The following is a 26,845-nucleotide window of genomic DNA, read 5'->3' as shown; positions in this document are numbered from 1 at the left end:
GGAAACTGTCTATCTCCATTTTAAATTTATTTAATGTCACAGCTTCCACAGCTCTCTGAGGTAGCAAATTCCATAGATTTACTACCCTCTGAGTGAAGAAGTTTCTCCTCATCTCAGTTTTGAAACGGCAGCCCCTTATTCTAAGATTATGCCCCCTAGTTCTAGTCTCACCCATCAGTGGAAACATCCTCACCGCATCCACCCAATCAAGCCCCCTCACAATCTTATATGTTTCGATAAGATCGCCTCTCATTCTTCTGAATTCCAATGAGTCGAGGCCCAACCTACTCAACCTTTCCTCATAAGTCAACCTCCTCATTTCCAGAATCAACCGAGTGAACCTTCTCTGAACTGCCTCGAGAGCAAGTATATCTTTTCTTAAATATGGAAACCAAAACTGTACGCAGTATTCCAGGTGTGGCCTCACCAGTACCCTGTATAACTGAAGCAAGACTTCCCTGTTTTTATACTCCATCCCCCTTGCAATAAAAGCCAAGATTCCATTGACCTTCCTGATCACCTGCTGTACCTGCATACTAACCTTCTGTGTTTCATGCACCAGGACCCCCAGATCCCTTTGTACTGTAGCACTTTGCAGTTTCTCTCCATTTAGATAATAACTTGCTCTTTGATTTTTTTCTGCCAAAGTGCATAACCTCACTCTTTCCAACATTATATTCCATCTGCCAAATTTCTGCCCACTCACTTAGCCTGTCTATGTCCTTTTGCAGGTTTTTTATGTCCTCCTCACTCACTGCTTTCCCTCCCATCTTTGTATCGTCGGCAAACTTGGATACGTTGCACTCGGTCCCTTCCTCCAAATCGTTATAGATTGTAAAGAGTTGGGGTCCCAGCACCGACCCCTGCAGAACACCACTAGTTACTGATTGCCAACCCGAGAATGAACCATTTATTCCAACTCTGTTTTCTGTTAGATAGCTAATCTTCCACCCATGCCAGTATATTACCCCCAATCCTGTGATTTTTTAATCTTGTGCAGTAATCTTTTGTGTGGCACTTTGTCAAATGCCTTTTGGAAGTCCAAATACACCACATCCACTGGTTCCCCTTTATCCACCCTGTTTGTTACATCCTCAAAGAATTCGAGGGTTGTGGGGCTGAAGGAGATTAGAGATAGAGAGGGGCGAGGCCATGGACGGATTTGAAAACAAGGATGAGAATTTTGAAAACGAGGCGCTGCTTAACCGGGAGCCAATGTAGGTCAGCGAGCACAGGGGAGATGGGCGAATGGGAGTTGGTGCGAGTTAGGACATGGGCAGCCAAGTTTTGGATGACCTCAAGTTTACGTGGGTGGAATGTGGGAGGCCAGCCAGGAGTGCATTGGAATAGTCAAGGCTAGAGGTAACAAAGCATGTGTGAGGGTTTCAGCAACGGATGAGGTGAGGCAAGGGCGGAGACGGGTGATGTTACGGAGGTGGAAGTAGGCCGTCTTTGTTATGCTGTGGATGTGTGGTCGGAAGCTCATTTCAGGGTCAAATATGACCCCAAAGTTGCGAACAGTGTGGTTCAGCCTCAGACAGATGTTAGGGAGAGGGATGCAGTCAGTGACTAAGGAATGGAGTTTGCGGCGGGGACCGAAAATAATGGCTTTGGTCTTCCCAATATTTAATTGGGGAAAATTTTTGCTCATCCAGAACTGTATGTCGGACAAGCTGTCTGACAATTTAGACACCGTGGAGGGGTCGAGAGAAGAAGTAGTAAGGTAGAGCTGGGTGTCGTCAGCGTACATGTGGAAACTGACACTGTGTTTTCGGATGATCGCTGAGAGGCAACATGTAGACGAGAAAGGGGCTAAGGATAGATCCTTGGGGGACACCAGAGGTACCGATGCGGGAGCGGGAAGAGAAGCCGTTGCAGGCGATTCTCTGGTTACGATTAGAAAGATAAGAATGGAACCAGGCGATGCAGTCCCACCCAGCTGGACGACGGTGGAGAGGCGTTGGAGAAGGATGGAGTGGTCAACCCGTGTCAAAGGCTGCAGACAAGTCAAGAAGGGTGAGGAGGGATAGTTTACCTTTGTCATAGTCACAAAGGATGTCATTTGTGACTTTGATGAGAGCTGTTTCGGTACTGTGGCAAGGGCAGAAACCTGATTGGAGGGATTCAAATATGGAATTGCGGGAAAGATGGGCTCGGATTTGGGAGGTGACAACACGTTCAAGGACTTGAGAGGAAAGGGAGGTTGGAGATGGGGCGGTAGTTTGCAAGGACGGAGGGATCAAGGGTTGGTTTTTTGAGAGGGGTGACAACGGCAGATTTGAGGGAGGGGGACAGTACCGGAGGAGAGAGAACTATTAACAATATCACCTAACACGGGAACCAGAAAAGGAAGTTGGGTGGTCAGCAATTTGGTGGGAATAGGATCGAGGGAGCAGGAGGCGAGTCTCATTGTCAAGATGAGCGCAGAGAGGTTATGAGGGGAGATTGGAGAGAAACTGGAGAAAGATGAGAGTTCAGGGCTAGGGCAGGGGGGAACCTTAGAGGAAGTTTGGCCCAGTGGGCATGGGGAAGGAAGGGAAGTAGCAGAGGCAGCTGAACGGATGGTCTCAATCTTAGAGACAAAGATTACATTTGTCATGTACATGCCAGAGAACTAAATTCAATTACTGTTCTTTTGATAACCCCAAAGAATTTAGTAGAATCTGAACTTTCAAATATATAAATTGACTTCTATTGAAGTATAACTTTGTTTACAAAGACACTAAGCTTGTATTTCTTTTTTGCTTATATGTCCTGCTTGAATTTTGTGGGCCTGGAAGTTTGTAAAACATTGTTCTTTATTTATTGATGGATAAATCTTAAATCAGAATATCTAGACCCGTTGGTATTGGCAGCTTTAGATAAATGCAAACTAATGGAAACATTGTTCAAAATCTGAAGTCATGGTATGCACTTAAGTGGCCCACCAATGCAAAAAGCTGGACACTCCTGAAGTACAGCATTAGACAAACTGAAAATGGATGTCTGCCAATCCCCATAAAGGAACTTAATAAGGAAAGATTTAAAAACCAGGGATAATCAGAAGCCAAGAACAAATTCTATAAGTATCTGGCAGCAGTACTCTCCCTGCAACATTACTTCGTACTTTAACAAACTCCACCTGCAGTATGCGATTTGTGTACTGCTTTAAAATTTTATGATTTAAAGGTTTCCATTTCAAAATCAGATTACAAATTGTGTCTGCATCAGATTGTCAAATATTCCCTCTTCCTCTCCTCCCCTTTGGATCTAACGACTGTCTATGGGAGTGACCCTTGAAAACAATCTTGACTGTTTTTGCCATCTAGCTACTTCTGTTGAGGTTTGCCACAAGGTAATAATACACAATACCGTGACAACTTAACTATTGACCTGCAATAAGAAAAAGTTCATGCTCACCATAATAATAATAATAATATACGAATTTAGGCGGTCAATTATACGATGGGTGGCATTTTTTGTACATCGATTCGAAGAGGTAAACACAGTACGACATACAATCAGGGTGTCACTGCATTCTTTACATCAGGAACCAGTAGGGTGGAGCGGTGGTTACCAGAGTTTCAGAAACAGTATCACAAGAAGTTAAACTTTCCCAACTTTAAACGGAGCTCACAGGTGTGACAAACGAACCAAGTGCCTTATTGTTGTTATCGCTTTCGCTGCACTGAGCGCAGTCTGAGCCCGCTTTAAAGAGCACAGCAGTGTGCATGCTTCCCTCCTTACCTGCACTGCACTGTTGAGGAAACAGCTGTTCTCCCCAGGTCCGTTCAGCAGCCCTTTGGTCGGAGCGATAGACAACATGCTGCCCGGCTGGTAGCTGTTCCGCAGGTTGCCCCCGGGCTTCAGGAAAAGCTTCACCCAGGCCATTGTCCCGGGAGTGTTGGGGGCGCGAGCCCGAACAATCGGGGGCCGCGCGCTGCCAGGTGACTCGCGCTGCCGGCCTCAGGTAGGGCAGCACAGCTCTCGCTCCTCGGGCGGTTTACCCTCCGCCGTCCTTCATGTCTTTTCACACCCCGGCCGGCCGCTGACTTAGCTCGGTCAGTCGGTGGGTGAGGGATGTCGGGCTGGATTGTTAAAGTTGACGAGTTACTACATTCGCCGTCCAGTCGCCTCCTGGCCTCTCTCGGCCTGCGCGCGGAGCCACGGGCTCTGCGGCGTGGCGAGTCCCGCAGGTGAAGTTGCGGCACGAGAACCAGCCAACCAATTCGTCCCGAGAACAACACGGCACAGGTTCCACAGCTGCTTGCGTCACAATAACACAGCCACCACCTGACTGGAGCCTGCGTCCGGTCACGTGTCCTCTGCCCTGCTCAGGGAAGTGGGGAGATCAAGGGATGGTTGGTATCTCCTGGCTGAGCTAGGATCTGGATCTCTCACTTTGGTTTCCTCTCTTCCATGCCTGGGAAGAGAAAAATGATTGTGATCAGGCAAAGCAGCATTTGGCTCTGATGTGTTCTCTTTTTCCTCTCTGTTCTGCTTCGTGAAAAATGAATGGTGCCAAGAGAAGGGATTTTTCCTCCCCCACTAACTGTGCTAAAGGGAAAAGCAATAGAAGGGGCTTAAGTTGGCAATATAATAACCAAGTTAACGAACCTCAGTGATTGCAATACAAAAACCAAGCTGAAGGACAAAAAAGGTTGGAAATCTGCGATTAGACCAGTCACTCCTTTTTCCTGCTGGATAATTTGTTTGGATTATTATCTCTGGATAATTTATGATAGCAAAATACTGCAGATGTTGGAAATCCGAAATAACAACAGAAAATGCTGGAAAAACTCAGCAAGTCAGGCAACATCCGTGGAGAGAAATTTGAGTTGTCGTCAACTCAAATTTCTCTCCACGGATGTTGCCTGACTTGCTGAGTTTTTCCAGCATTTTCTGTTGTTATTCTGGATAATTTATGTTTGCTTACAAGTTAAAAGATGTTTGTATGGGTCAGGAATTTTCCTGATAAACACATTTTATTTTTGTTTGAACTATACAAGTGCAAATATGGCAAAACATGTGATTTCATATGAATTTGAACACAGCTTTCGAAAGCCATTTTCAACTTCAATAACTTCACTGTATTAACAAAATTAATATTCTGTATTATTGAAAATGAAAAAAATGAATCTTTATAAATTGAAAAGGCTGCAGGGAAATGGGACTAAGTGGATAGTTCTTTCAAAGAGCTGGCGTGGGTGTGATTGGCCAAATGGCTTCCTTCTGTGCTTGGAAATTGTATGATATAGAGATGGTTTTGTATCCAGGCAGTTATGTGCCAGTTCAATGAATCCAGACCCTGCCAACAGGGAGTTTATTGTTTAACTTTCTGACAATAATGTATGTTAAATTCTTTTCCAATCATATATATGAAATTGCTAATGATTTGTAACCCCCTCCAAAGTCATTAGATGACTACCAGAGATCACATTTCCAAGAAAGTGTTATTGGGTAGAACAAATATCATGTTCTTACCTCTTAAATAAATAATCTTAGGAGCAATAAAACAGTTATGAGAATTTTTATTTTTGGAGCAAATGTATGTGGAGTGGCACAGTTTGCTGAGTCAAGGAAGGCATAACTTGTCTCCACCTCTGCCTCAGTCTATTTGCCACTGAAACCCTCATCAACATCTTTGCCACTCCACTTTCATAGTGCTTTCTGGGTTGGTCTCCCATCCTTTACCATTTGTAAACTTCAGCTCATCCAAAACTGTGTTGCCTGTATCCTATTTCACATCAAGTCCCACTCACCCATCATCCCTATTCTCAAATTATTTACATCATGATTTCCCAATGCCTCAAATTTAAAATTCCCATTGTTATGCTTAAGTCCCTTAAGAGCCTCGCCCCTCGCTATCTCTGAAACCTCCTCCAGCTCTGCCACCCCCTCAACCCCGGAACTTACGACTCCTCTAATTCTGGTCTTTTGTGCAATCCCTCCCCTCCCTTTGCCCACCATTGGTGGCCATGCTGTGAGCTTCCTAGGACGCATGCTCTGGAAATTGCTTCCTATACCCCTCTGCCTCTCCAACTCCCTATCCTCCTTTAAGACCCTGTTTAGAATAGACCTCGTTGACAAAGCTTTTGGGCATCCTTCCTACTGCTCTTCTTCCTTGGGTCAACATCCATTTTTTGATTACGCCTCTATGAAGTGCTTTGGGGCATCTTTCTACATTTAGGCAAAAATGCCTCTGCTTTCATCTGAAACTTAGATTTTTGAAGTTGCTCTTCTTCAGTTCATGGAGATCACTAAGGGGACTCTTTGCAGTGCAGTCCCCCCCCCCCCCACATCAATAACAATGGAAACTGAAGTAAAACGTTGATCTTGAATTTATTTTCTATCAGTAAAAGAAAGAAATAAATTGCATTTATATAGTGCCTTTCACAACTTCAAGACATCCCCAATGACGTACTTTTGAAGTGTAGACACTGTTGTAATGTAGGAAAGTATTCATTAGATTTTTTAAGAAACATTTTAATACAATTGCCAGATTAATCCAGTGCATTTTTCAGTGAGGCAAAGAGATTAATTTGTGCTCAGCAAGGCTGGACAGTTGAAAACATTCCCGTGTCAGACACCCCGGCCTAGAAATTCAGTTGCGTTCGCCAGCCGTTAACGCCATAAGAGGGGTATATTTCCAGCGCTAGGCACTTAGCGTCCGGGCGCAGACTGATCTGCGCCTACGCCCAAATTCAGTTGACATTTAGCGCCGGCGCGCGCAGCTTATGACGTCATTTCGTCGTGCAACGCTGTTTGTGCGCCCCAAACCGGAAATTCAGTGGCGCCCGCCCAATGTAGGCGTGGCGCTGTTAAGAACTGTGAAGTGGAACGCAACAGAGGCCCTGTGGGCCTCGGGGAGCGCTAATTAAAGGGCACTTACACTGACCTATAAAGCCCAGCCATTTTGCTGCAATGACTTTACTGCTTTGGATTTCTGGACAGAGACCAAGGGACAGAGCTTACTGATTTGGGACAACATAGGAGAGGTATCTTTGGCTTCTGGCCAGAGCTTTGACATTTGAATCATTGTGATTTCACTGTTTGCAACTTTATTATGGGGGCTGTAACCCTCAGTTGCAGCATTATGTGCGAAGGGCTCGCAGACGCTGTGAGAGAGGGCCAGCCATGCCTAGACGCAGAGGGGCCATCAGGCGTCGACAACGTAGGCCTTACCCACTCAGGCAATACCGGCAGTAGGTGTCCTATCTCACCATGACTGCGGCGCATTGTGTTAAGAGGCTGCGCTTCAGAAGGGAGGTGGTTGCAGAGATCTGCCAGCTGCTTCACAGAGATCTGCGTCCACAGCTGATGTGCAGGACGTCTCTCTCGGTGGAAGTGAAGGTCACGGTGGCTCTGAACTTTTATGCAAGCGGCTCCTTCCAAGCCGCTGCTGGGGACATAGCGAACATCTCCCAGTTCGCCGCGCATCGCTGCATCCGGCAGGTCACCGATGCACTTTTCGCGAGGAGACACCAATTCATCTCCTTCCCCATGACCCTACAGAGGCAGGAGCAGCGTGCAGTCAGATTTGGCAGGATCGCGGGCTTCCCCATGGTGCAGGGCGCCATTGACTGCACGCATGTGGCTATGCGGGCACCTATCGACAATGCCAAGGATTACCGCAACCGGAAGGGCTACCATTCCCTCAATGTACAGCTGGTGTGTGACCACAGGCAGCGCATCCTAGCTGTCAATGCCCGCTTTCCAGGAAGCAGCCACGATGCATTTATCCTGCGCCAGACTACTGTGGCTGACATGTTCGAGGCACAGCCTCCACCAAGGGGATGGCTTATCGGGGACAAGGGCTACCCTTTGTGTACATGGCTCATGACCCCGCTCCGCGCGCCCAGGACCCCAGCGGAGGAGGCATACAACGAAAGCCATCAAGCCACAAGGAACATCATAGAGCAAACGATAGGTGTCCTCAAGCAACGGTTCCGCTGCCTGGATCGTTCCAGCGGATCTCTACAGTATTCGCCGGATAGAGTCTCCCAGTTCGTCGTCGTGTGCTGCATGCTGCACAACCTGGCTATCCGCAGGACTCAGGCACTGCCACCTGACATTGCACCACCACCTCAGGAGGACGAGCAGGAGGACCATGAGGAGGAGGAGGAGGAGGAGGAGTACCAGCCCAGGAGGGAACCACAAGGTCCAAGGGCCGTCCGCCGGCGGCTTATTGAACGACACTTCTAGGCCCCCTGTCAGGGAATGGCCTGTGGCAATGAACGCACCTGAAGGCAGCCGCTCCGCAAGCCCTCAGCCGGTTAACGCAACAACCACTTGAAACATGACACCTGGACATACTGAATAAATAAAAAGCTTTATTTCACAAACTCAGGGCCCTTCCCACATGAAACAGAAAAACAGACAAGACCCCCAAAAAACAGTCAAAAACATCTGTCACTCCCAAAACCTGGGGAGGACTAACAAAACTTGCCCATCCAAATGGCCTTCATCATCGGCCTTACAAAAATAAGCCCCCCCCTCCACAACACAAACACCCCCATAAAAACAAAAAATGCCTTGATCTTCGGCCTTACCAAAACAATCCCCCCCCAGAACACAAGCCCCCCCATATAAAAAAAACCGCTATCACCACACTCTACTGGGTGTGCCGAGAGGGCGAGTCCTTAGACAGGCTTCTCCGGCCCCTGCCCGACCTGCTGCTCCGCCTCAACCTGGGCCCTGTGGCTGTGGCAAGGCTGGGGGAAGGCTCATGAGGGCGACAATGCGTGTCGGCAGATGCCCTTGGGGGTCGGCCTAGACGAGGCCCGGCCCGGGAGGGGCCGGCTGGTGACTGCTGCAGCTGTGGCTGGTCAGCATCAGTCTCAGCAGCAGCTCGTCACACCTTGGCTGGGGGAGTGGCAGTGTCGGCTGCACCAATGGGGGCAAGCTGGCTGATGGCAGGCGCGCGCTGTTCGCCAGAGACACTGGCACTCGGCCGGGCTGGCAGTGCAGCAAGCGCAGCAAGCTGGTGGAGGCCAGACCGCTGTGCTGCAGCAGGGCGGTGGGTGCCCTGGCGATGCTTCTGCGCCACAGCGAGTGTGGCAGAAGTGAGTGCCTGAACTGCCCTGGTATGTGCCCGCATCAGCTCTGCCAGTGTCTGGACGGCACCACTCATGTACTCGCGACTCGCGTCCTGCGCTGCCGCGAGTTGCTGGACACCCCTGTCGTGCGCTGCCGCGAGTTGTTCGACCCCCCTGGCCTGTGATTCGCCGAAAGCGACCACACTATGAGCCAGGGACTCAATGGCCTGAGGCATCTGTTGCACAACCCCCATGAACTCCTGGTGGCACCGCTCCGACGCCGCCGACATCTCATCGAGGAGGCGCACCTCCTGGGCGAGGACCGTCTCCGGACTGGAGGGCGGACTCTCCCTCTGGGGAGAAGGCCGCCGTGCTGCCCGACCCTTCCCGCGTGCATCAACACCACTGGGCCCAGGAACTGCCCTCCCCTGCAACACTTCCCCCTGGCTCTCCTGCAGGCCAGACGTCTCCCCTCCATTGCCATCCCCTGGCGCGGATGAGGGTTCCCCCGATGTGCCGCCTTCCTCCTGGTCCTCGTCGTCCTCCTCCTCCAAGGGCCTGGCACTCTGAGCTTGAGGGACCACCTCCTCCTCACCAGCTGAAAGCAGGAAGGCACAAGAGTAGCTTTAGAGTGAGGACAGGGCGTCAGCGAGGGAGGCCTGAGTGGTGGCATTATGCGCATTTGTCGGACAGTGGGAAAGGATGTAGATCTGAAGCGCAAGGGCAACGAGAGAGGTCCAACCGGTCATGTCCTTACCAGTGGGTCCCAGTACAGGGTCCGCATCTCCGATGGCAACAGGGCCAGTCACCCGGCCACGCATGAGTCGAGCCACGCTCTCCTCCAGCTCACTGAGCGCCTGGTACTTGGGACGGCCTCCACCGGTGACAGACTGGCTCCTCAAATTCCGCGCCAGCTTGGCCTGCAAGAGAAAGGATGGCCTGTAAGTACAGTGTGGTGCCCTGTTGCTGTGTGCACTGCCTCCCATGGTGGAATAGCTTGGCCAGTGTGGTGCCCTGTTGCTGTGTGCACTGCCTCCCATGGTGGAATAGCTTGGCCAGTGTGGTAAATGCAGAAAGTGCTATTGATGATCATGCCAGTGCCATAGCTGCGGGAGGAGAGCTGCCCATTAGGCCTTTGAGGTCCCTTTGCCCATAATGTGAGGTGCACATGCAAGGATGAGGAGGACACTGGAAAGGGTACTCACCTTCACCAACCGAGTGAGGTCGTTGTACTTCTTCCGGCATTGGTCCGCACTCCTGGGGACATCGCAGGTGGATGACACCCTGCGGGCGATTTTCTTCCAGGCTTTCCTGTACTGCCTCCTGGGAGCCTTCTTGCCACTGTCCGGGCACAAGATCTCTCTTTTGTTTTCCACACCATCAACCAGCACCCTCAGAGCATGCTCTGAGAAGCGCTGCGCTCGTTCACGGGCCCTCTCCATGGCTTCAGGCGCTATTTTGGCCCACCAGCAGTGTTGAGGCCTAGCTGCAGGGCTCCACTATGCAGGGCGTGGCAGCAGTCAAAGTCGACCCTTCCCCCTTTAAGAGCTGGCCGGCGTCAGGGTGTCTGCTGTCAATCAAAACATGCCCGCACCTGCGCTGCGCCCGGCCTCGGCGTTATCAGGCCGCATCTCCGGCTTAGCGCCTGAAGATAGCATTGCAACGCCAGTTTCAGCGCTCGCCCAAACTCTTGGCCAAATCTACTGAATTTCGGCGAAGTGGCCTACACTTTCCAGCGGGCGCTAACTTTAGCGAACGCCCGACTTTAGCGCCCCAAAAGTGTCCAGACTGAATTTCTAGGCCCCAGTGTCAGCATGCAGCACCCACTGGTAGCAAAAAGCACAGCAGGTAAAGAGTGAAGCTTTTTCTGATCTGTACCAATAATGCGATGTATTGTGAACTGCCAAATTCTGGCGTGCGGGGGTGATATTTCTTCCACCTGTCTCCGCTTCCTAAATCCGGCACCAGTGAGTTTTCGGCTAGGAGATCAGCAGTTTTTGAATCATTGTTGTGTATTCTATTTTTTGCATGGGTATTGAACCTGTTTCATCAGCTGGCCTTCCCATAGACCACAAGGGCAAGGCACATTGGTTAGCGTGTACCAGCCTGGCTGTCCACTGCCAGGTCTGATTTAACCAGCTCAAGCAGTAATGCCTCTCCACCTCCATGACCAAACCTTCATTCCTCCAGGGGCAATCCTACACTCTGCCCACCACAAAATACCTCTTACTTACTCAGCTCTGATTCTAAACATGAAGAGTTAATTGATTAATTTGTTTTCAAAAGCAAGGTCATCTGCTTGGCCACCTCTGCTTCCTCTCCCCTGCTTCCAATTCCTTCCAACTCGGTTTGTGCTACCCACTGTATCTTCCAATACGAGACTCCCAAAACAAGCGCTCTACTCGGAGCTCCGACACGGCAAGAGAGCCTCAGGTAGGTAGAGGAAATGCGTCAAGGACACCCTCAAAGCCTCCTTGAAAAAGTGCAACATCCCCACCGACACCTGGGAATCCCTGGCCCAAGACCACACAAAGTGGAGGAGAAGCATCCGGGAAGGCGCCAAATACCTCAAGTCTCTTCGCCGGGAGCAAGCGGAAACCAAGCGCAAGTCAACCCAAGCATCCCACCCACCCGCCCCTTCAACCACCGTCTGCCCCACCTGTGATAGAGACTGTAGGTCCCACATTGGACTCATCAGTCACCTGAGAACTCATTTTTAATGTGGAAGTAGGTCATCCTCGATTCCGAGGGACTGCCTAAGAAGAGAAGAAAAGATATTCTGAGCTTTCCCCCACTTTCATCAGACTCGTTTCCTCCAAGAAATGCACCCCATTCCAATTCAGCTCCTGACTATCCAGCGTCCACTTGTCTTCTCCATACTCCCCATTTCTTCAGGCATTGTTCCTATTCCTTTTTAAAATTGGCAAAATCATACCATCCTTTAAAAAGTCCCTCCTTGAACCCTCTGGGCGTGATCTTGCCAGCCCTGGGGAGGCGGGACTGCCGGGAAAAATGCAGAAGCTGGGGCGGCTGCCCAACCCGCCCCCAACACGCCTCCGTGCCATCTTCCCAGGAGGCGGGTAGCCAACCCGCGCCGGGTCCCGTCTCCTGGAGGCAGGAAGGGAATACAGCCACTTAACTGCCTTTTAACAGGTAGTTAAGAGGATTATCCCCATTTTTCCAACAGAGAAAACCCCGCCAGGGTCACCGAGGCGAGCAGCGGGTCTGCGGGGGTCGGAGGGTTGCAAAAGTGCGCTGTGAAGGTGATACGCTTATCAATTAATCCATAAAAAGCGATGAATTATGATACTGGTGAAAAAGTTTTTATTAACTAAAGAACAGAGCATGCCTCTCGTGGATGATTGGTTCCAAGAAGGAAGTGGGTTGCCGAGCAGCCACCTTTATACCAGGTCATGTAGGCGGAGCCATGGGTGGAGCCAGCTGAGGCATGCATTGGTACACAGTGTGTAGCAAGAGGTAACAATGTGTAATAACGATAACAGTAGTGAACAACAATGAAAACGATAACAGTGGTTTACCACATTCACCCCTTGTTTAAAATTGAGTCCGGCGGGGTGAAGTGTACTAAAAGTTCATGTAGGTAAGTCTATCAGGAAGCCTTGTATGCTGTCCTGATCATCGTCGTAACGGCGGCGGCGGTGCAGTATCCAACGTCGAATCTGGTGTCTGAGTGGTCAACAAAGGGTCCTGGGGCTCCGGCATGCCGTCTACAGGGGTTGGGTTGTGAGTAGTGGTGGAGACTAACGGAGGTGATTCAGGGGCGCCCGAGGGTGCACGGTCTCGTATGGAGACCGTGTCCTCCCGCCCGTCTGGGTATGCCACGTAGGCATACTGGGGGTTGGCATGTAGGAGGTTCACCCTCTCGACCAGGGGGTCCGTTTTATGGGTCCTCACGTGCCTCCGCAGTAGGACGGGCCCAGGAGAAGTCAGCCATGTCGGTAGCGAGGTTCCCGATGTGGACTTCCTGGGGAAAACGAACATTTGCTCATGAGGGGTGGCATTAGTGGCAGTACAAAGCAGTGACCGGATGGAGTGGAGCGCCGCCGGGAGGACCTCCTGCCAGCGAGAGGTCGGAAGGCCCTTAGATTTTAAGGCTAAGAGGACGGCCTTCCAAACCGTCGCGTTCTCTCTTTCCACCTGGCCGTTCCCCCGGGGGTTGTAGCTGGTGGTCCTGCTCGTAGCAATACCTCTCGCGAGCAGGTACTGATGAAGTTCGTCGCTCATGAAAGATGAGCCCCGGTCGCTATGTATATAGCCGGGGAACCCGAACAAGGTGAAGAGGTCATTCAGACATTTGATGACCGTGGTACTGGTCATGTCTGGGCAAGGGATGGCAAAAGGGAAACGGGAGTACTCATCAACTATGTTGAGGAAGTACACGTTGCGGTCAGAGGAAGGGAGGGGCCCCTTAAAGTCGATGCTCAAGCGCTCGAAGGGGCGAGTGGCCTTGATCAGGCGTGCTCTGTCTGGCCTATAAAAATGCGGTTTGCATTCGGCACAGATTTGGCAGTTCCTGGTCATAGTCCTGACCTCCTCGATGGAGTAGGGCAGGTTGCGGGCCTTAATGAAGTGGCAGAATCTGGTGACCCCGGGGTGGCAGAGGTCATTGTGGAGGGTCCGCAGTCTATCAACTTGCGCGTTGGCGCATGTACCTCGTGATAGAGCATCTGGGGGCTCATTGAGTTTCCCGGGCCGGTACAAGATATCGTACTTGTAGGTGGAGAGTTCAATTCTCCACCTCAAGATCTTGTCGTTCTTGATTTTGCCCCTCTACTTATTATTGAACATAAAAGCAACTGAACGCTGGTCAGTGAGAAGGGTAAATCGTTTTCCGGCCAGGTAATGCCTCCAGTGTCGCACCGCTTCCACAATAGCCTGGGCCTCCTTTTCGACAGAGGAGTGTCGAATCTCGGGGCCCTGGAGGGTCCTTGAGAAAAAGGCCACGGGTCTCCCCGCCTGGTTAAGGGTTGCAGCTAGGGCGAAGTCGGATGCATCGCTATCCACTTGGAAAGGGATGGACTCATCCACTGTGTGCATTGTGGCCTTCGCAATATCACTCTTAATAAGAGTGAAGGCTGCACACGCCTCTGATGTCAGGGGGAAGGAGGTGGACTTGATGAGGGGGTCTGGCTTTGTCCGCATAGTTGGGCACCCACTGAGCATAGTAAGAGAAAAACCCCAGGCATCTCTTCAGTGCTTTTTGGCAGTGGGGGAGGGGGAGCTCCATAAGGGGGCGCATTCTGTCGGGGTCGGGGCCGATGACTCCGTTCTCCACTACGCAGCCGAGAATTGCAAGGCGCATGGTGCGAAACATACATTTCTCCTTATTGTATGTTAAATTCAGCCGCTGGGCCGTACGGAGGAATTTCTCTAGATTAACGTCATGGTCCTGCTGGTCGTGGCTGCAGATGGTGACGTTATCCAGATAGGGAAAGGTGGCCTGCAGCGCGTTCTGGTCAACCATCCGGTCCATCTCCCTTTGGAAGACCGAAACCCCGTTGGTGACGCCGAAGGGAACCCTAAGGAAGTGGTAGAGGCGGCCGTTTGCCTCGAAGGCAGTATACTGGCGGTCCTCAGGGCAGATAGGGAGTTGGTGGTATGCTGACTTAAGGTCAATGGTGGAGAATACCCTGTATTGCACACTCTGATTGACCATATCAGATATGCGGGGAAGGGGGTACGCGTCCAGCTGAGTGTACCAGTTTATGGTTTGGCTGTAGTCAATGACCAGGCGGTTTTTACTGCCAGTCTTAACGACTACAACCTGGGCTCGCCAGGGGCTGGTGCTCCCTTCGATAATGCCCTCTTTCAGGAGCCACTCCACCTCAGAGCTAATAAAAACTCTGTCCCCGGCGCTGTACCGCCTGCTCTTGGTAGCGATGGGTTTACAGTCGCGGGTGAGGTTAGCGAACAAGGGAGGCGGGGAGACTTTGAGTGTGGAAAGACTGCAGATGGTGCGCGGCGGGCGATTTAAAAGCTGTTGGTTGCAGACTGTGAGTGGGGGGAGGGGTCCACCGTATGCCAATGTGACACTTTTAAGGTGGCACTGAAAATCCAACCCTAGCAGAACGGCAGCGCAAAGACGGGGCAGGACAAGAAGTTTAAATTTTTTATATTCTGTGCCCCTAACCGAAAGGGTCACCACACAGTAGCCGCCGACGTCCGTTGAATGGGACTTGGACGCCATAGAAATCCGATGGCGCGTTGGCAGGACCGTGAGGGAGTGGCTACGCACCGTGTCGGGGTGAATAAAACTCTCCGTGCTCCCGCTGTCAAACAGGCAGGTAGCGGCACGGCCGTTTACCGTAATGTCCATCATGGACCTGGACAGATGATGAGGGAGAGCTTGATCCAGCGTAACGGAGGCCAGTGTATGGCTGAGTGAACCGATGTGGTCGTCAGACGAGACGGTGGTCGAGTCCGGAGACAAAATGGCGGTTGAGTGTGGCGGACAAATGGCGGCGGCCATGATTCCGATCCCCACACGGCCGGCGGTGCACAAAATGGCGGATAAGATGGCTGCCCCCATGGTTCACACGTGGCGCTGCTGGCGTTCGTGGGTTTCCCTCTGCAGGCGTTGGCGTAATGACCTTTCTTCCCGCAGCCAGAGCAGGTAGCGGTCTTCGCTGGGCAGCGCGCTCTAGGGTGTTTTAACTGGCCACAGAAATAGCATTTTTGGGCCTGGTTACGGGACATCGCTGCAGCAGTTGGTACCGGGGGCGGCGGTCCCAGTTGATTTCGGGACATTGCTGCAGTAGTTGGTACCGGGGGCGGCGGTCCCATGTCCCAAGGTTGCGATGACCATGGCGCAGCACCGTTACGTGAGTATGCTTCGAGGTTTCGGTGGGCCGCATCTAATGAGAGTGCGAGGGCTACGGCCGTCTTCAGGCCGAGCTCCTTGCTTTCGAGCAGTCTCTGCCGGGAGTAGTCGGACTGGAGGCCCTTAACGAAGGCATCACAGATAAGTCCCTCCGCGTGTGCCGCAGCCGATACCGCCTTACAGTCGCAGTCCCTGCAGAGTGTCTGTAACGCCCGTAAAAATGCCTCTACCGATTCCCCCGGTTGCTGCCTGCGGGATCCTAGGAGGTGTCTGGCGTAAATCGTATTCACTGGGCGCGTGTATTGCCCTTTTAGCAGGTCGAGAGCCGCCGTGTACGTAGTAGCGTCCCGGATGAGAGTATATACTTGAGGGCTCACCTGGGCGGTCAGAACTTTTAATTTGTTCTCCTCTGATATCACGGCGGAGGCTTCTAGGAAGGATTCGAAACAGCTCAGCCAGTGTTCAAAATTGGTAGCTGAACCCGCCGCTTGAGGGTCGAGGTCCAGGCATGCTGGTCTGAGGGCTCGCAGCAACGCCTGCTGTTGTTGCTGTTGCTGCTGCTCAGGTCCCGACATTTTAATTTAGTTAATAAAATTGATACGCTTATCAATTAATCCATAAAAAGCGATGAATTATGATAGTAATGAAAAGGTTTTTATTAACTAAAGAACAGAGCATGCCTCTCGTGGATGACTGGTTCCAAGAAGGAAGTGGGTTGCCGAGCAGCCACCTTTATACCAGGTCATGTAGGCAGAGCCATGGGTGGAGCCAGCTGAGGCATGCATTGGTACACAGTGTGTAGCAAGAGGTAACAATGTGTAATAATGATAACAGTAGTGAACAACAGTGAACAACAATGAAAACGATAACAGTGGTTTACCACAGAAGGTAAGTGATGGGTGCAAGTGTGGAGAGGTAAATATGTGAGGTGAGTGGAAAATGATAGAAAATGTTTACTTACCTTTGTTTCTTCCTGCAGGCTTCAACAGTTGGGGATGCGGAGAGTCTCGCGTCTCACCGGCATAGATGACAGATGGCTGCTGCTGCATTCTCTGATGGGACATCCATCTAATTTCTGCTCACAAAAGTGGTTTGATGAGTCTTGAATAAAGGACTCATCAAACAACATAGAATGTCAGTGTTTGACAGCTTCACAGCTGTCAAACGATGACAATCCATCTGTCAAAAAATTGACAGATGAAACATCATATGTTGACGTTCTCTGTAACCGGCTTCCCCTTAATTGGCTTGCTAAGCCTGCCCAGCGGGCTTAACAAGGTCAATCAAGGGAAAATAGAGTGGGTTGGCCAGAAGTCGATGGAGGCAGGACTAAAACCCGAAAAGCAGCAGTTCCGCCTCCAACGCGCCCCCATTGGCAAAATTGCCCCCTCTGTCTTTGCAAAATATTGCAAAGTAGTTGTTACCTGTAACGTGGCTTTGTTAACAAAGTCCTTGAATGTGCCATTGACATCCAACTATGGTCTCACCTCACCCTGTCAAATCTAGTTTCTGACCACCCCAATGTACCAAAACTGCCTGGTTAAAATCCAGTAACATCCAGTGTGGTTCCAACCACAGCTTGCTGTCCCTCCTGGTTCTCCTCGAATTCTCCTGCACCTTCACCACCATTGACCACTCTATTCATCTCCAATTCCTCTCCACCATTTCTCTACCATCCTGCTTTAGGCGCCTCTGAAATTCCACAAAGGGGGAAAATATGCCGGACGTAATGAGCTCTTCAGTGTTCATTTACATAAGAAGTGCATTATACATGTAAGCTGTTTTAAAATCCTGCACTTTATAGGAAGGGAAGTCTGCGAGAGCTAAGAACAGCCACATTTTTACAGTTCTAAGAAAGAATGGGCTTCCATATGAGACAGTTTATTATTATTCTATATATAAGATTTTATGTTGCAGATTAATGGTTTTGTGTGTTTTGGACAACAGTATTTTCAGCATAATTAAAATAGCTGAAAAAGAATAACAATTAATGTTTTCTTTCTTGTCCAAAAAAATCAGAACGCAGGTTTAAATTCTAGCAAACTTAGAAAGGTATGTTGCTAGACACCAGGATATCCCATTTATGCAGATGAGTTATTTTTATTAGGGTTCAGTCATCATAATCTCTGTCTCCTTATTTAATCGAGGCTGTTGATTAAAGGATTGAAATTGTTGAAATATTTCAGGGTTACCAAGCCGTAGTTTTACTTTAGTGCAGAATCAGCATGCCATTTGAATGCCTCGCTTGGTTGTCTGTTAATTGCTAATTCAGGAGAAACAAATCAGCAGTCATGCTCAGCTGTTGCTGTTTGCCACACACTCACCCAGTGGCACACACTTACACAGGGTACAAGTAAATCAGGCAGTTGGCTACAGACTGGCGTCACTTTGCTCCTGACAGATTAGCTCAGCTGGTAGTCTGACTAGTCGGTGCAGCTAATTTGAGTGTTTCTATGGAAGTCTTGTGGTCTGAATCCAGACTAGGAAGTTTAGAGTTTGTATTATTTTAGAACAAGAGAACGTTTTGTATGCTGTTAAATGCATTTATGTCTTTGATAAAAAGACACCTTTTTCTTAATATTCAATTTTGTATTTCTGGTTGTAAACACCCACCAATGACAGACGGAAGGTGCGGTCTAACTGCAGCTTTAGAATGCACTGATGATTTTATTGCAGTGATGCACGGTTGCACAGTAACTTTCACAATCTGATTGCAGGTTGCATTTTATATGTAACAAATTTGTCATTTGACTGGTACCTGGGCCTTCCTTTTGCCTAGGCTCTACTGGCTGTAGAGTGCAAAGCGATTGCAGGTGATGAATTGCACTCTACCCACTGGGAGAGAGCTTTATAAATGCATGTTTACATACCTGGGCAGAGTTACACTCCAGGTCAACTTTTTTTTAATATTAGAGTCATAGAGTTATACAGCACGGAAAGAGGCCCTTCGGCCCATCGCGTCCACGCCGGCCATCAGGCCCTGTCTAATCTAATCCCATTTTCCAGCATTTGGTCCGTAGCCTTGTATGCTATGGCATTGCAAGTGCTCATCCAAATGCTTCTTGAATGTTATGAGGGTTCCTGCCTCTACCACCCTTTCAGGCAGTGAGTTCCAGATTCCAACCACCCTCTGGGTGAAAAAGTTTTTCCTCAAATCCCCTCTAAACCTCCTGCCCCTTACCTTGAATCTATGCCCCCTTGTTATTGACCCCTCTACTAAGGGGAAAAGTTCCTTACTATCTACCCTATCTATGCCCCTCATAATTTTGTACACCTCAATCAGGTCCCCCTGCAGCCTTCTCTGCTCCAAGGAAAAAAACCCCAGCCTGTCCAGCCTTTCTTGAGGATTTTTTGAGGATGTAACTGGTAAAATAGATAAGGGAGAACCAGTGGATGTGGTGTATTTGGACTTTCAGAAGGCTTTCGATAAGGTCCCGCATAAGAGGTTAGCGTTCAAAATTAAGGCACATGGGATTGGGGGCAAGGTATTGACTTGGATAGAGAACTGGTTGGCGGACAGAAAGCAAAGAGTTGGAATAAACTGGTCATTTTCTGAGTGGCAGGCAGTGACTAGTGGGCTACCGCAAGGATCGGTCCTAGGACCCCAGCTGTTCACAATATATATTAATGATCTGGACGAGGAAATTGGATGTAATATCTCCAAATTTGCAGACGACACAACGCTGGGTGGGAGGGTATGCTGTGAGGACGATGTCATGAAACTCCAGTACGATTTGAACAGGTTGGGTGATTGGGCAGAAACATGGCAAATGCACTATAATGTGGATAAATGTGAGGTTATCCACTTTGGTGGCAAAAACAGGAAGGCAGATTATTATTTGAATGGCAATAGATTGGGAGAAGGGGAAGTGCAAAGAGACCTGGGTGTTCTTGTGCACCAGCCGCTGAAGGTAAGCATGCAGGTGCAGCAGGCGGTTAAGAAGGCAAATGGTATGTTGGCCTTCGTAGCGAGAGGGTTCGAGTACAAGGACAAGGATGTCTTGCTGCAGTTGTACAGGGCCTTGGTGAGACCGCACCTTGAGTATTGTGTACAGTTTTGGTCACCTTACCTGAGGAAGGACGTTCTTGCCATGGAGGGAGTGCAGCGAAGATTCACCAGGCTGATACCTGGGATGGCAGGAATGACGTATGAGGAGAGATTGTTTCAATTGGGCTTATACTCACTGGAGTTTAGAAGATTGAGAGGGGATCTCATCGAAACCTATAAAATTCTGTCAGGTCTGGACAGACTAGATGCAGAAAGGATGTTTCTGATGGCCGGGGAGTCCAGAACCAGGGGTCATAGTCTAAGGATAAGGGGTAAGCCATTTAGGACTGAAATGAGGAGGAATTTCTTCACCCAGAGAGTGGTGAACCTGTGGAATTCTCTGCCACAGAGGGCGGTGGAGGCCAGTTCATTAAATATATTCAAGAAAGAGTTGGATATATTTCTTGAGGCTAAAGGAATCAAGGGATATGGGGAGAAGGCAGGGACAGGGTACTGAATTTGGATGATCAGCCATGATCTCATTGAATGGCGGAGCAGGCTCGAAGGGCCGAATGGCCTACCCCTGCTCCTATCTTCTATGTTTCTATAGCTGAAGCGCTCCAGCCCAGGTAACATCCTGGTAAATCTCCTCTGCACCCTCTCCAAAGCAATCACATCCTTCCTATAGTGTGGCGACCAGAACTGCACACAGTACTCCAGCTGTGGCCTTACCAGCGTTTTGTACAGCTCCATCATAACCTCCCTGCTCTTATATTCTATGCCTCAGCTAATGAAGGCAAGTATCCCATATGCCTTTTTAACCACCTTATCCACCTGTTCTGCTGCCTTCAGGGATCTATGTACATGCACACCAAGGTCCCTCTGATCCTCTGTCTTTCCTAGGATCCTACCATTCATTGTGTATTCCCTTGCCTTGTTAGTCCGTCCAAAATGCATCACCTCACACTTTTCAGGGTTAAATTCCATTTGCCACTGTTCCGCCCATCTGACCAACCCATCTATATCGTCCTGTAGCCTGAGGCTTCCCTCCTCGCTATTTACCACCCCACCAATTTTCGTGTCATCTGCAAACTTACTGATCATACCCTTTACATTCACATCCAAATCATTAATGTAGACCACATTAGAACAGTGCAGGTAGCAGCATCTGCTTTCTCTTAACATTAAAAAGACACAGCACTAAGCCCATAAAATGCCCTGGAGATGCAACCTGAGCACAACTTAAACCCAGCTTCACAATAGACTAGAATTTTACTGGAGTGGGTACCGAGCCCAGAAGGTGTGAGACACCTCTAGGAGGGGGTCTCGCACTGCTTTGCTTTATTGTATTCTGGAGTCAGATCGGAACCTGACTCTGGAGTTATGTTGCCACTATTGTGTTGATACAGATTCAAATCATTTTGCATCAAATCAAAAGTATAACTGTAGCCTAAATTGATTTTGGCTGAAAATCAAGCATCTCCGCTTTCTGATTTACTCATTTAACACATATTAAAGGGTAATTTCATCAGCAGAATTCTTTTTCAGAATCAAAGCATTGCAAGTAATTATGTTTGTTAGTTTCCTCCCAGCTCTTCCTGTTTTTAAAAAAAATGTTGTTTCATAGTCTACAAGCTACATCATCAAGGAAATGTCCTGAGACAATTTACTGAGCTTGATGGGCACAGCTGATGGGTCATAATCACTGAACCACTTCAGCTAAAAGGGCAGTAAAGGCTAGGGGGATACTCCCCTCCAATGCCTTCATTAATAAAATATATTCTTTACCTTTTTTTAATTAAAGTATACTTCAAGTTTCCCACCCTATTGGAGACCAGCCATGTCATCTGCCACTCAGGTGATGTCAATGACAGACAGAAGCTACCCGTGCCCCTACATATTTTCCAAGGGTAAAGCAACTCCAGATTGACTCTCACGCCAATCTGAAATAAAATGAATAGAGCCATTCTGGGACAGAAGAACTTAACTTCTAAAGTATTAAGATATATTTTTCTAATTATGGCACTAATTTTCCTGCTCCCTCCCCACTGTCCCCACTTTATACAAGTTTTCTTATTCCAGGGCACTAAATGACCTGGAAACACCCCTAGTATAAACACATTCACTGACTGGGCTTTGCACCAAGTTTACACTCAACACCGTTGCTGGTCTCCAAGTTCTGAAATCATCCCGGGGAAGAGAGGGACAAAACTCATTTGCCACCAAGGATCTATGGATTGCTCCAGGGGCCATCTCAGACCCTCCAATCTACAGAAGTTTCTGGAATAAGCCATCCTACCTGTTTTTTTGGGGCACCCCACAGAAAAGTGAGGTGGGATGGACAGGAACACTCCCTCCTGGACTCTTCTGTGTGAGGCCTGAGCCTTTTTAACTCATGGACCTTATTTGTCTGGATTGTCCCCTGCCTAAAGCCAGGGGAATGATCTAAGAGCTAGCGGATGGGACATCAGGCGGGAGGCCAACGCCACTGGGGACTAAAGGGAACAGTACCTGCCATACAGTTAGTGCTGGGGGGTGTCTCTAAACAGCTGCCAGTGGTGGAAGGAAGAGGGAAAGCTGAGGTTGTGGAGCCCTAAGGATTTCTTGTGAGCCAGGATAACCATTCCTGCTCCTCCTGGCCCACAAGGAATCTTCACAATATTTTTTTTAATTAACTTATCTCGGCCTTTTCAGGCCACTCTACTGTCTCCCACCAGGTTTTGCTGGTAGATTTGGCACCGTGCAGGCCTCCCAAAATTTCTGGTTAAAATGGGGTTGTGGTGCTGAGGGCGTCATCGGGCCATGAGTTTTCAATAATAAGTAGGCCCCCGCCTGCCTGGGGTGGGTGATCCTCTCATGCCTGATCTGAGGCCAGTTAAAATGGTGGGGGGCAGGAATATATCAGGATCGTGGCATGACTCCCCTCTCCATCTTGATCACACCCGGTGGCACCATTCCCACTGAGTGACCCTTATATTTGCAATTTTTTTAAATGAAGTTTATTAGGTCATTCTTAAGTTAATTTTCCTCAGGTGAGTGGTCTGTGCTACACATCATTCCATGACTAAGGTGTAGCCCAATTCCAGACCTCTATCAAAACTAACCAGTCACTATGAAGTAGACAACAGATATCTGGGTTAGCTCATGCTCTGATTTTCCTCAATTCTTGTAGAGGATTACAAGTATGACCCCTCACCCCAGGACCACCCTAATGCAGCAGCATTGGAAGAGTCCTGCAAGTAGCATAGCTGCTAGCCCCTCAATTGTAGAACTTGCATTTCCCAAGAGGACTACACGGGAAAAATCTCCAGTTTTCTATGAAAATTATGGTGTAGGTGCTCAAAATTGTATTACAGTAATATCAACTTGTACTGAACATTTTGTTGATGGCTACAATAGGATTTCATTTCAGATGCAAGAAAGTGATAAAATTAGTTAATATCTCTGTTCCTTTCTTCCTTATGGTCACCCATTTATAAAACATTTTCTTTTCCCTGCCAATTTGTGCTCTCAGTTGCATTGTAATGTGGAAAAGGACATACGTCAAACAAGGGCAGAATGTTCTGTTTTGACATCCTCCCATTATACAGAGTTACAGGTCCAAGTAAAACTTTCTGTTGTCAAATTTGTTATGGATATATACAGACATATCTGTATTCTGCAGATACTCCTTAGTAGCTTACCCATTGCTATAAAAATGTCCCCATACATTGTCAACTGTAAACGATTGTGGGGCCAAAATTCCTCGATCCTGCTCCAATGTGCTTCAGACCCTGCTGGTGTATCTGGGACTAAGGCAGGGTCACCTAATTTAAATAGAAATTATGAATACCCTCCCCACTATATTGTGCATTTTGATTACCCACAGAAGGCGGGGGGAGGGGGCTGGAGAGGAAAATGTGACACTACATAGCTGTAGGGTGATGCTGCCAATGAGACTGGCATCTAATCAATCCCTGTATAAGGCTGATTTGAAAACAAAAATTATTCAGAACTATTCTAGCATTTTACAGGCTGTGACCCCAGCCTGGGCAACCATATAGGCCTGACTTCTAATTCTACATTGACCTGGACGTTGGTATCCAGGTCACTCAATAACAAAAACAACTTACATTTATATAATGCCTTTAACATAGTAAAACATCCCAAGGTGCTTTACAGGAGCATTATCAGACACAATTTGACACCAAGCCACGTAGGGAAATATTAGGGCAGGTGACCAAAAGCTTGGTCAAAGAGGTTCGTTTTAAGGTGCATCTTAAAGGAGGAGAGAGAGGCAGATAGGCTTAGGGAAGGAATTCCAGAGCTCAGAGCCTAAGCAGCTGAAGACATGGGATGAGTGAGGCTATGGAGGGATTTAAAAGCAAGATGAGAATTTTTAAATCGAGGCGTTGCTGGACCGGGAGCCAATGCAGGTCAATGAGCACAGGCGTGATGGGTGAAAGGCACTGGGTGCGAATTAGGATGTGGGCAGCAGAGCTTTGTTCAAGCTCAAGTTTATGGAAGGTGCAAGGTGGGAGGTCAGCCAGGAAAGCATTGGAATAGTCAGGTCTAGAGGTAGCAAAGCCATGGATGAGGGTTTCAGCAGCAGATGAGCTGAGGCAGGATGGAAATGGGCGATATTACAGAGTATGTGGAAGTAGGTGGTCTTGCTGATGGAGAGGATATGGGGTCAGAAGCTCAGCTCAGGATCTAATAGAACAGCAAGGTTGTGAACGGTATGGTTCAGCCTCAGACAGTGGCCAGGGAGAGGGATAGAGTCGATATCTAAGGAATGAAGTTCATGGTGATGATCACAAGTTGTTGATCAGCCTAGTGAGCCCAAGCACTCTTTGCAGGGCCTGGGGAGAGCACTCCTGCTCCTTCTGACCCACAAGGATTTTGCACAAAAGTGACTTACCTTGGCCTCTCAATGCCTCCCGGCAGGTTTCTCCAGAGGCCCTCCAGAAAGAATGATGTGGGACCACATCACTGAGGCCGTCACTGCCAGCAGTGTCACCCCCATGACCTGGCTCCAGTGCCCAAAGAAGCTTCATGACCTCAGATCAGTGGTCAAGGTCAGTAAATGCATCTTCAAAAGCTGTCTCTATCAACTGCATCGCTAGCCTCTCACAATTCACAATGCACGACTCCCCCACCCAGCCATTGTAGTTGTCCTAATTCCACAGCAGCATTGGAGAGTTCTTGGATCAAAAATCATCCTTGATGAACACCTGATTTACTGCAAAATGGTTTCCAATGTGAATACTGATTATGATTAGCACAACTAATTTGTTGTTGTTCAGATCCACTTCGAAACTAACATTTTCACTGCCTCTGTGACTTTTTATGCAAAATTGTAGTAATAAAGTAGTCGTCGTCTTCTTCTTCTTCTTCTCTTAGACAGTCCCTCAGAACTGAGGATGACTTGCTTCCACATTAAAAATGAGCTCGCAGGTGACTGATTAGTCCAATGCGGGACCTACAGTCTCTGTCACAGGTGGGGCAGATGGTGGTTGAAGGGGCGGGTGGGTGGGGTGCTTGGGTTGACGTGCGCTCCTTGCGCTGCCTGCGCTTGGATTCCGCTTGCTCCCGGCGAAGAGACTCGTGTTCGACGCCTTCCCGGATGCTTCTCCTCCACTTTGAGCGGTCTTGGGCCAGGGATTCCCAGGTGTCAGTGGGGATGTTACACTTTTTCAAGGAGGCTTTGAGGGTGTCCTTGAAGTGTTTCCTCTGCCCACCTGGGGCTCTCTTGCCGTGCCGGAGCTCCGAGTAGAGCGCTTGTTTTGGGAGTCTCGTGTCGGGCATGCAGACAATGTGACCCGTCCATCGGAGCTCATTGAGCGTGGTCAGAGCTTCGATGCTGGGGATGTTGGTCTGAGCAAGAACACTGACGTTGGTGTGCCTATCCTGCCAATGGATTTGCAGGATCTTGCGGAGGCAGCGTTGGTGGTAGCTCTCCAGTGCTTTGAGGTGCCTTCTGTACATGGTCCATGTCTGAGGCATACAGCAGGGCGGGTATCACTGCTGCTCTGTAGACCATGAGCTTAGTGCCGGGTTTGAGGTCCTGGTCTTCAAACACTCTCTTCCTCAGGCGACCGAAGGCTGCACTGGCACACTGAAGGCGGTGTTGGACTTCGTCGTCGACGTCTGCCCTTGTTGACAGTAGGCTCCCGAGGTATGGAAAGTGGTCCACGTTGTCCAAGGCCTTGTTGTGGATTTTGATAATCGGGGGGCAGCACTGTGTGGCGGGGGCAGGTTGGTAGAGGAAAAATCACTTCCCCTAATTGTGAGAACATAATGATGGGAGAAATACTGAAGGAAAATGAAAACAAACTTTAATGAATTACTTGATTCTAATATATTCTGAAGTCATGATTACAATAATCTACTTCAGAATGTATGGCCCAGAAACAGCATAAGCTAAGCACTTTCCCACAAAGGAAATAAGGAACATTGAAGGAAAAGTCATCAAGGCTGCTTTTGTTCACTTCTTAGTGGCTGGTCTGCCCTGCAAGCACAGAACGCTGCATGATAAAAAGAAACCGAGAAGAAAGGAAGAAAACATTTAAAAGCAGGGAGTGTTCCCTCAAGTAAGAAAACCTAAGACACTAAGGCATGTGGAACAGAGAAAATACATTTTAGGATAACATAGGTTTATTTTCAATAATCTATCATAATATGGCGCAGTAAGTGTTGGTGCACTACTCTCATTCCACTCCGTGGTTTGGTTTCTAATTCTACCATTTTCCAGTATGTATCCTCTATTTCATTTGCTTTTAAATAGTGTGATTTATATTCATAGAAATTTTGTTGCACTAATTTCTGGCAGAATTCTCAAAAAAGATGTCAGGCAACCTTTCCTCTTGTTTGTGAAGAAGAACCAGAAAAGCCTTGCATAATTTTGATCAGAACGATGCCTGATGTAAGATACAATAATGCTCTTCAATTAGATTTACATCATTGTATTTTAAAAATGAACTAGTTAGAGCTTGAGAACTTCTGATTTAGTGGCAATTC

General features: G+C 48.8%; 1 protein-coding gene across 1 annotated transcript in view; it reads right to left on the bottom strand.

Annotated features, from left to right (window-relative positions):
- The window catches only part of LOC147122971 (ubiquitin carboxyl-terminal hydrolase 53-like), a 154,128-nt gene extending 149,874 nt beyond the window's left edge, over positions 1 to 4,254 (bottom strand). Inside the window, exon 1 of the mRNA XM_085962864.1 lies at positions 3,727 to 4,254. Coding sequence (XP_085818990.1) covers positions 3,727 to 3,870 — 144 coding nt within the window. The 5' untranslated portion in view covers positions 3,871 to 4,254. The remainder of the gene's footprint in view (positions 1 to 3,726) is intronic.
- Positions 4,255 to 26,845: the final 22,591 nt, after the last annotated feature.

Source organism: Somniosus microcephalus, chromosome 2, assembly GCF_052327205.1.
Source record: "Somniosus microcephalus isolate GS21.2 chromosome 2, FLI_Smic_1.0, whole genome shotgun sequence".
NCBI classification, from domain to species: domain Eukaryota; kingdom Metazoa; phylum Chordata; class Chondrichthyes; order Squaliformes; family Somniosidae; genus Somniosus; species Somniosus microcephalus.
Note: the sequence above shows the minus strand (reverse complement) of the source record. Positions and strands in the feature narration are given on the sequence as shown.